General features: G+C 43.1%; 1 protein-coding gene across 2 annotated transcripts in view; it reads left to right on the forward strand.

Moving 5' to 3' along the window:
* Positions 1-10,728, forward strand: part of cntn4 (contactin 4) — a 168,906-nt gene extending 158,178 nt beyond the window's left edge. Inside the window, exons 13-23 of one of the 2 annotated variants that reach the window (XM_085776463.1) lie at positions 412-587; positions 3,222-3,339; positions 3,810-3,968; positions 4,792-4,941; positions 5,658-5,728; positions 7,444-7,678; positions 7,966-8,081; positions 9,011-9,197; positions 9,445-9,557; positions 9,660-9,828; positions 10,230-10,728. In XM_085776463.1, coding sequence (XP_085632589.1) covers positions 412-587; positions 3,222-3,339; positions 3,810-3,968; positions 4,792-4,941; positions 5,658-5,728; positions 7,444-7,678; positions 7,966-8,081; positions 9,011-9,197; positions 9,445-9,557; positions 9,660-9,828; positions 10,230-10,321 — 1,586 coding nt within the window. In that variant the 3' untranslated portion in view covers positions 10,322-10,728. Of the gene's footprint in view, positions 1-411; positions 588-3,218; positions 3,340-3,809; positions 3,969-4,791; positions 4,942-5,657; positions 5,729-7,443; positions 7,679-7,965; positions 8,082-9,010; positions 9,198-9,444; positions 9,558-9,659; positions 9,829-10,229 lie in introns of both variants that reach the window. The other variant, XM_085776462.1, reaches the window with a different exon arrangement.
* The last annotated feature ends 302 nt before the right edge of the window (positions 10,729-11,030 follow it).

Here is an 11,030-nt window from a genome sequence, read left to right on the forward strand (position 1 = left end):
GCAAGGAAAGAGAGTAGTCACTGGAAGAAGTGCTCACTGCTGTTTACTGTTTTCCTGGTGGTGCGTTTTGGGAATTTCGACCGATCGGGGGGAGTCCCAGGCTGAAGGCTGAGCTGACAGTGACACATGGAGCCTTCTCGGGATGCAGGAGAGACACGTCTCCGAATCCCCACAGAGACGAGCTCAGGCTGAGACTAATACCAGTTATTGTAGCTGTGCGCCCTACTTTGCTGTGTGCTCTGTCCCGTATATCCCTCTATTAACTGAGTCTGACATATCCATAAGGATGATGGAAGGGCTCGGCTTTTTCAAAAAGCTATTTCCTGTACTGAATCATAACGCCTGGAAAAGAGGAGCAGACCAGTGTGTTTGATCAAAAATGTTGGGACGGATGTGAATGTGTGTTTTCAGAACCGACCATCATCACCACCCTGCCATCCACGCTCGATGTCACCGTGGGGGAGAGCGTCGTCCTTCCCTGTCAAGTCAGTCACGATCCATCTCTGGAGCTCAAGTTCACCTGGTTCTTCAACGAGCAGCTCATCCACTTCGGGAGCCACGGTGGATTTTTTGAAAAAGTCGGAGGTGTAAGTGCATAATCCTTCATTATTTCTCCCAATGTGAAAGGCGATCAGGCCTCTGTTGTTTAAACATGTTGTAAGATTTATACAGGTCTGACATTGACAAACAATTACGAATATGCACACAATGGAGGTTAGAACATCAGCATGCATATAGAAATAAAGCAACTTGCTGTAACAATATAATAACAATTTGACACTGTATGTATATGACAATCAAAACTACACTTCAGAAATATTTAAAATATTTAAACATTTAAATAAACAGCACGACTAACCAAGAAAACACACATTCAGCTCTACAGAGAGAGAAACTGTTGCAGTTTCCATTAAAGGTCCCAAATTTTACACTTGAATGTTTATCCATGTGAAAACATATCAGAGATTTTAAGCACCAAAAAAAACACACCTCCATGTAGTTTTACATCTCCTCTCTCAGGCTTCGCTCTGGAGAACTAGTAACAGCAGGTCAATGAGCCAATCAAAAGAGAGGAGGCTCCGAGCCTTTCTTTTGAGTGTGTTCTGAGTGATCAATAGCCGATTTTCAAGGCAACACTCAGAAATCAAATCTTACAAGGTCGGTTGGTACTGTAGGTCCTGGTGGGCAGGTTTTAGGACAGTGACTGCTGAACAGTATTAATAACTTAAAGCAGAAGTAAGCGATCCGGTCGTTTTGGCTAATGCTGCGTTCCAGGCCGGCTTTTGAAACCGTAAATTACAGCTTCAAGTCACGACTTAAGACTTTGTAGCGTTCCAGGCAACCCACTCGTGTTTTTCCGACCTGTTTTACCTGTGAAAGTGCACTATAACGGCCACTCGTAACTTCCAACCTGTGAAGTCGTACCAGATTGAACTGGTACGACTTCACAGGTCAGAAAAACACACGAGTTCAGGTTGCCTTGAACACACCATAACGTTAGCAGCTCCCGCCCTCGTCCCTACGTCACCACATTCAGGCGCATCCCTTGGCTGCACCAGACTGGCTCTGGCTGCACACACAGCCCTTCATGCCGTTCTCTCTCCTCATTGGATAAAACTTGTAGGATACGAGAAAAGTTTTCTCCTCGGCTCAGAGCAGAGCAGAGTGACTGAGAGACCCGTGTTTCAGTCCAAAACTCTATGTAAGTGATTGCTGTCGGAAGATATAACTATTTAAGACTTATATTAACACAAAAATATCGCTTACTTCTGCTTTAATAACTCAGACCTGCTTTATAATCATTATCTCACCTTATACAATATGAGACCTTTAAACACTCATAAATACTTAACACTTCATAATAAGTGTGAACTGTGAAGTAAAACTTTCTTCCTCAACAGTTTCTATTCAGAACTGCCCACCACCTTATTAAGATCTGGTGCTCTGACCAGATCACTAGCTGCTACCACTAATTACTACACTCTGTGCTAATGAGTTTTCCTTCTGGGAATATTGGACAGTTTTCACACATTACTTCTGCAATTCACGCAACACCTCGCACCGATCTCCTCCGCAAGTTCACAGTCATTACGAATTGTGTTCAGCCCACAATGATGTCACAGCTTTTACACCATGTTTGTCAGATGACCCGGTGTTACACAATAAGTAATTAAGAAACAAGCCTTATTGTCTGGTGTTGACGAATGTTCATTTTATTAGTGCCACTGTGCCCTTTAAACATTGATTTATTTTTCAGCCCCCCTTCAGAGATTTCATTGAATAAAGGTCGAGGGGTGACTCTGAAGATTCATTGGTCCATCAATATTATACTTCTTCTTCTTAGACCGGGGTCATAATAAATTCAGCCGCAGTGCAGAGGGAATGTTTGTATCAAGTGTATTATTTATGGCCAGAAAATTGCTGCCTGTGGTTTATTTTAAAATGAAATTTACATACACACCCTGCAACCAGTGTCAGTCATCTGCTGTGGACTTTTAAAAGCTTTGCAGCTCACACACACCTCAGCATGTGAAAGGAAAGATTCAAGGTTCCTTCAAAAAAAAAAACTGCCGGCACAAAGAAAAAAAAAATACAGTGCAGAGGTGTCCTTCCTGTTTCTGTTATGATGAAGGTGCTTCTCGTACCAATCGTTGTACCAGTCAGTCTCCTCCTCCTAATAAATTGCTGTGTATCTACACTTACATCGATTAAGCTCCCGGGCCACTCGGCAGAATTCTTACTGCCATTGTGCCACTGCTTTCCGCAACGTCCAATTTATTACAAAGAATATGCTGTGCTCTGCTCTGCTCTGATGAAATGATAATGCAGGAGTGGGAATTGCAATTAGAGATGGCGCCTTCAAAGAAATACCTATTAGACTGGCCATTAGGCTGCTCTTGTAGCTAAAACAGCTCTATAGAATAATCAAAATTAAGCTATTTTAGGACATTTCTGTGCTGGTATTGACAAAATAAAAGCATGTAGCATGTGCCCAGGACAGAAAATGCGAGGAAGTGCTGCACGAGGAATATGGATTTACTTTTCAAGATACACATACATGAAAATGAGCTTTTGGGTGAACTAGATTTGTTCCCATGTGGCTTGAAAGTCAGTATTGCTCTTGAATTACATTAGTCGGAGGGTTTACCATGTTGCTTATAGTACTCTGTGTCTGCATGCATGTGTGTGTGTGCTATTGTGTGTGTGTTGACTGACAGCAGCATTCAGCAGGAGACATTATGATTCGGAACATCCAGCTGAGGCACGCGGGGAAGTACACGTGCGCCGTGCAAACGAAGGTGGACAGCATTTCCATCGCCGTTGACCTGGTTGTCCGGGGTAAGCAGCTACCAACTCCAAACCTCCGAACGAGAAGCTTCAGTTCAAAATAACTTCTGACCGCATACATATTTCAGCCCACCGATGTTTAAGGTTTCACAACAGCTAAATAATTTATGATCCATCGACTGCTGAAGACGGCGAGAGCTTGTTAGTGATTAATGTTTACCGTGCCTGTGCTTCATGGAGGAACATACATATAAAGAGGCAGAATGAAAAAAAGCGGCAAAAAGAAATTTCTCTCGCCAAGGTTTAAAGTAAATTTTGTGTCTAATTAGACCGTATAGCTCCCAACGGTTTCACGCTGAACTGACGAAAGTAGCCGCAGGTGTTAAAAACCTCTGTCGCTCTCTCCACCATCTTTCCATCTCTTCCTCATTTACATCCCTCCCCTCCCTCTCCCTCTCCCTCTCCCCCGCCTGTCTCTATCTTTCTCTTCCTCTTTCCTGCCCGGCTATGCCATCTATCAGGTCCCCCGGGGCCCCCCACCAGCATCCATGTAGAAGAAATCACTGATACCACAGCCTCTCTGTCCTGGAGGCCTGGTCCTGATAATCACAGTCCAATTACGGCATATACCATCCAGGCCAGGACACCATTTTCCCTCGGGTGGCAGGCTGTCACCACAGGTAAGCTCTCTCCAACCAGCTGTGGCCTCGTCCAATCACATGCAGGGCCGGCGGTGTGGGGAAGTGGGGGGTGGGGGTGGACACTCTTCGTTCTGCTGCCGAGCCCGTGAGAATTATTGGAGATGTAATTTTTACCCCAGTGCCAAATGGTACCCAACTGTAGCATGACCATTGACCGCCATTTTATCGGACTCCTGGGAATCCTGAAACATGGATCCTGTCCTGATGATTAAGCTTGTTGCCAAGGCAGTAATTTGATAGTGTAGTTAAATGATAGCACCAGTGTCATTTTTTCCCCCCACATCCTCTGTAATGGGGCCCTTAGCATACATGCATGATTGGTATAATGTGCTTTTATCCTGCACTGTATACCCTGCTTTATTGATATTTTTGCGAATTAAGGACAGTTTGAGCTGAGATATTTTTACGGTCTCATTGATTTACTGTGTCAGGATCATATATTTGAAACAGAACTACACCATGACCTTGTAGCTGCACTGAGTGTCCTGTCCGTCATTTTTAGTGGAATTCTATATTTTTTTTCTATATTTATATATTTGGGTATTGCTATAACTGCAGTTAATAGTACATTTCTTTACATGTCAATCTTCTGTATTGTGTTGTTGTTTTATGAGCTGTGCATTTCGTGTCCTTGTGAGGGATTACACCTGTCCTATGCTCTTGTGGTGGAGTCCTACCAGGCCGTCAGCCTGGAGGACAGTCTGCTGCTGATGCTAAGCTGACACACACACACACACATACCCACAGAAAACACACAAAAGTTTCTGGGTACTAAAAAGGGGCGCCGTGTCTTTTATGCCAGTTCCTGAGGTGGTGGGGGGCCACCGGCTGACAGCTACAGTAATAGACCTGAGCCCCTGGGTGGAATATGAGTTTCGAGTCCTGGCAAGCAACACCATCGGGACCGGCGAGCCCAGCAAGCCATCCAAACAAGCAAGGACAAAGGGGACCTGTATGTACTGCATGAAAAGAAAAATGTTTCCTTCTTTTCAACACGTGTCATGTTTGTTTTTCCATTCAAGATAAGCATCATATAGTTATTTTCTTCTTATCGCCTTATTCCAAGAAGCACACTTTATTGCTCTATTGCTGGGAATGCGGGGTTCATTAGCCAAAACATGAGAAAGTGTGGAAACAGCTGTGTGTGCAATGTAATTGAAATCACAAAATGGCCAAGTGCGATATCCACATGAGAGCAACATCATCAGTGTTTTCATCTGGTTCTTGACAAAAAGGCAAAGGCACATTCCGAAAATGCACTACATCTTCACTACAAATGCTCGAAGTTTTTGCTACTCCCTTAAAATGCAGAACTAAAATTTACTCACTTTGAACCTCAGCAGAAAAACAAACATCTCTGAAAAGCAGCCACCCACATAGTACTCAGAGATACTGGGATTCACCAAGCTTAGGTTCTTTGTGTGTTTTGTTACTTTGGCATCTTTTGGTCTAAAAAGCATCATAGGCCGATCGCATCTGCAAACACGACTCAGCTGTGAGATGTCTGCTGATATCTCTCCGGATTTCCGGATGTTTAAGTTCAAAACATGTCAAAAGAAATTCACCTCTCTGCCATTTGGGAGTAGCAACCTGGAAAAGTATTACATGTGCCTTTATCTGCCTTGTGTGAAGTCAACAAAGCTAAGCTGATCTGTCTTCTACCTCCAGCTCCGAAGGTCACACCAGCTAATGTGAGTGGAGGCGGTGGCAGTCGCTCCGAATTAGTCATCACATGGGAGGTAAGCAAGCTCGCTCCGGACCCCCTCACCCATGGAGGAGGGAGCCAGACGTCATTATTCTCTTTGGATCTGAGCCTCTGTTTCATTAATAACAGCTGAATGGCTTAATGTATGGCATTTCATTTTTAAGAACAGAGAGGCAATAACTGCTGCTGTCACCCTGGGGGAGAGAAAAATGCTTTTGAGGTTTCAATGAGATAATTAAACTCAATGGCTCCTTCAAAGTCCCAACTTTTATTTTCAGATTGTTTTTCTTTTGTGTTGCTCTTTTTCTTTCTTTATTCCTAGAAAACCCTTCGCATATCAGCCTGCTTCCAAAAGCCTATATTTATTCAGGCTGTTCAAAATCATCAGACCCTGCTGTGAAACGTTCCCTAAAATCAGTGTTGATGTTTCAATATGCAAGGGTTCAATTAAATTCTAACTTCTGCCTAACAAAAGCTATTTCGCCTGAAGTTCTGAATATTCCTGAGGCATTTTTCCTCCTGACACAATAGCAGGGTTGTTGCATTTTTAATTCTTACTTCTGTTGAAACAAAAAAGGAAAATCAGTGTGTGGTGGCCACTTCTATTTGCACAATGGCTCTTAACATTCACTGAGGTGAAAGAAGCACCCAGAAACAGAGTGTAAGTGTAAAGCCCAGTGGTGGTAATCAGTCTGATATTATAATAATTATTCTGTTCAGTGAAGTGAAGGTTCCATATTTTACATCTTTCCCGTGTTTCATTTCCAGTTTTGAACCAAGAGCAGAGAGAACCAAATATATTCTCAGTTCAGTTTTAAATCTGCTCTCAGTGAGCCAATCAGAGAACAGGCTTGGCCAAGCTAAGGGCATGGTTGGGCTTTGTTGTGACCTCACAAAGTCGCCGAAGTCTTGACGCTTCATTTAAAGGGTCAGTCTTTGAATAAAGGTTGTGTGTGTTTCTCTGTGGAACGAGACTTTGATGCTTTCACAGTAATAATATAGAATCTAGACCTGCTATGAAGACGAATATATTGAAATTTGCAGTTACCTTTAAGATTTTGGCCTGATGAGCACACTAGAGTCTAGTTTCTTTAGATGCACAAGAAGCAAAACACAACATCTCATAATAACAGTACACATTAGTTGAACTTTAACATAAAAGAAAACAGTGTTAAGTCATGTGACAATAAAATACAGGGACAATAAAAAGAATACAATAAAAAAAACAATAAAATACTAAACAGGATATGTATACAGTACCACATTATGCAAATGTACATTACTGAGATCCTTCAAGAGACTCACACTGGTGCATTTCATCCCCCCGGACTCTCTCCCCATCTTTCCAGTCTCTCGCTCAGTCTCAATAGTCAAGGCATAAAAAGCCAGAAAAAATAACTTGGGAAAAAAATGTGTGAAACTACAAAGAGCAATTAAATCATGGAAGAGTGTGGCTGGTTGTTCAATCTGACTAATAAATGAAGCAACTCTGACCAGTCTTGTAAAGAAAGGAGCCTAATAAGGTTTCTGAAATATGTGACAGTCCAAACTACATTGCAATTTAAAAGATATGTGTAACCAAAGCTGGAGTCAAGACTTAATGAGACCAGTTTATTTTAAAGTTAATCTATTTTATTCGCAGCAACAATTGATTTTGTGCAATGTGATTCCTGTAACAATGTTTTTGTTGGATAAAAGGAAAGAGTCAGCGTTCACGAATGCTCAGTTCTGAAGTGTATCGTCCCGCAGCCTGTTCCAGAGGAGCTGCAGAACGGGCCGGGCTTCGGCTACGTCGTGGCCTTTCGACCGCACGGCGCCACGGGGTGGATGCAGGCCGCCGTGCCCTCGGCCGAGACGTCCAGATACGTCTTTAAAAATGAGAGCATCCAGCCCTTCTCACCTTTCCACGTGAAGGTTGGGGTTTACAACAACGAGGGGGAAGGGCCGTTTGGACCTGTTACCACTATCTACTCTGCCGAGGAAGGTGCGTGTGATCTTACGTCCTACACTACATGTTATGGAGTTGCCCTACAGGCTCAGCTAGTGTTAATGCATGAGTACAAGATCAGATCCATTCAGGGTCTGAACAGAGGCAGCAGTGATTCTGCAGCTCCTATCAGCACTCGCAGGCGTCCTCCCCACACTTCCCTCCCCTCTGCTGTTCGGATGAAAGAAATGACTTTGAAACAGTTTTGATGTGCCCACTTTGAGGGGGTCATCAAAGCTCTGTTACTTCTGAAATCATTCAGAGTCTTTATACATTAACTCCAGAGCCTGGCCGGGCGCCCACCAGAGTCCGCGCCAAGAGCCTCTCTGCATCCGAGATTGAAGTTTTGTGGAAAGCTCTGCCCTGGAACGCCAGCAAGAAAAGAGTGCTGGGCTACGAGGTAAGCAACAGTGAAATACCTTGTTTGTGAGTGCGTCTATTGAATGTGAATCTTCTTGCGGTGTGTGTGTCTGTGTGTCTGTGAGTGTGTGTGTAAGCACGTGGCAACTAATGCTGTTGAATCTTGTTCTCTTCTATTATTGATGAGTTTTTCAGGCTCATGCACCTTGGGCATAGGAGATAATAGCTTGCTGCATGCATAATGGTCCAGCCAAGTCCCATGCCTGTGGGTTTAGTTGTGTTTCTCTTGTTGCTTACCTAAGTACTGTAACCACCCTGATTACTGATGCAATACTCCGAGGGATAGAGCGTTTAGCTTCTAATCCACACAACAAAGCAGTTTCAGACAGAGGCTTTGCAATCACTTAGTTCTTGTCATTTTAATTCCACTCATTATTGAAATTCAAGATTTGAACAAAGGCATTGTTTTTTTCCCCCTTCAGATTGGCTAAAGTGCCAGAATTATAAATTGTTGACCACTTCAACAACAGAGGAGCACGGCCTGAGCAAAAAAAAAAAAAAAAAAACATTCCTGTGAAGAAAGAAATTATATTTGTGTTTCAAGCATGCCAGCTATTTCAGCACTGACAAGCAGAGCGACAAATAAAATCCAAATCTGTTATCATTGGCAGTCGATGGCCGGGGATTGTTGAACACTCTTTTCCGCCTTTTGGTTGTTTTCCTGATTCTCTTTTTCCTTTTTACTACATACCTGAAATCACAACATGTCTGATAAGCACAGCTGCGGCACGTGTCGTGGCTGAGGTGACGAAGCAGCCGCTAAGGCTTGTTTTCAGACCAGCTCACTGAGTTCACATCTGCCTGTTTCCAGTTTGCACTTCATTGACATGGTGAAAGAGGAAAAGCTTTTAAGGTGTCCATCATGTTTTGTGCGTTCACGTCTTGTCGTTCTGCCCTGTTGCTTTCCAGCTGAGGTACTGGAGTAGAAGTGAAAGGGAAGACACGGCCAGCGTGCAAAGGACTGTGGGAAATCAAACGTCTACAATTATCCAAGGGCTTAAAGGCAGCACCACGTATTACATCTCAGTGAGGGCGTATAACACTGCAGGGACGGGGCCTCCCAGCTCCACTGTCAATGTTACCACCAAGAAACCACGTAATTATCACATCTCATTATTACCAAGCACCAGTCATTCATTGTCAATGTTCAGCTTTTGACGGAATAATATTTCAAAGGAGGTTAAATCGAAAGCAACTGGACTTAGTTATTTGTCTAGGACAAATAACTAGACAAATAACTAAGTCCAGTTGCTTTCGATTTAACCTCCTTTGAATTACTATGACCTGGAAAAATGAGAATATGCACCGGCTTATGATGGAATAATATGTTTCCCCCCTCCCAGCACCCAGTCAGCCACCAGGTAAAGTGATGTGGAACACGTCAAACTCCAAGATTATACTGAACTGGGAGCAGGTCAAAGCTCTGGAGAATGAGTCAGAGGTCACTGGTTACAAAGTAAGCACCCAGTCGCTCAATGTTATCGGAAAATAGTGTTTGTTGCCATGGTTCCTGTGCCTCCTCCACTCTTCAACTTGACTTTGACGCATTTATCCTCAGGTGCTGTACAAGAAGAACCGACACAGCCGCCCCAACGTCATGGAAACCAACACCACCTCTGTGGAGCTGGCGCTGCCCACCGATGAGGATTATATCATCCAGATAAAGCCATTCGGAGAGGGAGGGGAAGGCAGCAGCAGCAGACAGATCACCATCCCAAGGATACCGGGTCAGTGGAGAGCTAGTTAGTGCCTCCCTCGTGGCGGAGCTGAATAATCCACTCCCCTGCTGCTGTCTTACCTGAACAGATTAGTGATCATCATCTCTGAGGGAACAGGCAGAGTGGGAAAATAATGTGCTACATGATTTGTGCAATTATGGGCACGACGTGACACAGTAATATAGGCCTTGCTTGAAAAGTTGAGCAATTTATTTTAAACACTTCATTCAAAATTTCATTCCACTGCTCAAGTAATAAGTCAAATATTTCTTGAAATGAATGTTTTCAGCTCATGATTACTAAAGAGAGGTGGTGGTGGATTGAAGAAATGAAATGCCAAAGTGATGTGATGCCTTTTTTTTCTTGCCTTTTTTTCACTAACAGCCTCGTTCTTTTCAATAACTTTTCAGGCCCCAATGCAGTTGGCTCAGCATCCAAGGTCTCCACTCTATCAGCACTCAGTACAATAGCACTGTCTTTCACAGCGCGGACATCTTTATGACAAACAGCTCCCGGCAGACATTGCATCTGATGCGGAGACAGCTCTACGGTGGAACGCAAACACAGCCCACTCTGGTGTAACTAGATCCATTCATTTAGATTTTAGAGGCAGAAGGTTGAAGCTGACAAAAAAAAAGAAAAAAAAAACATGCCATTGAGATATCAGGGAAGGAGTCCCCTTCAGCACCCAGGCTAAGAAAAGGAGATTGACCGATGTCGTGACTATGTTGTTACCAAAGCAGCTTTCATAAGAAAAAAAGAGAAGAGAAAAATGTCTTATATGCATCTTTTTGTATGACATGTTGAGCTTTTATAGATTTTTTTTTTTTTCTTAATAAATTGAAAGTCAGTCTGGGCTCATTGGGGCGAGAACAATTAGGTGCATGGCAAATAAAATCATCAAATTTTCCAGTCTGGAAGTTAAAGAATGTGATTTGACAGCGTACCTTTTGTTTTCTTAAATGAGTTAAGACTTTGGCAGTAAAAGACCAGAGTAGTTTCTTTCTCTTCAAGTGAATGAACTATTAACTGTTACAAGTTACATCCTCACATTTCTGTTTCTGCAATAGGCTATTTCAACAACATTTCATAGAAAGGACTGCATTGACATGTTGACTGTTTGTCATTATTAACCATTTAATGAAGAGAGGATTAGCATCAAAAATTCACGTCAATAGACAACACACGCCAATGTCCAGTGATACTAGTGA

The sequence above is a fragment of the Trachurus japonicus genome, chromosome 5 (genome assembly GCF_045865225.1).
Source record: "Trachurus japonicus isolate A0001 chromosome 5, Traja_1.0".
NCBI lineage: Eukaryota > Metazoa > Chordata > Actinopteri > Carangiformes > Carangidae > Trachurus > Trachurus japonicus.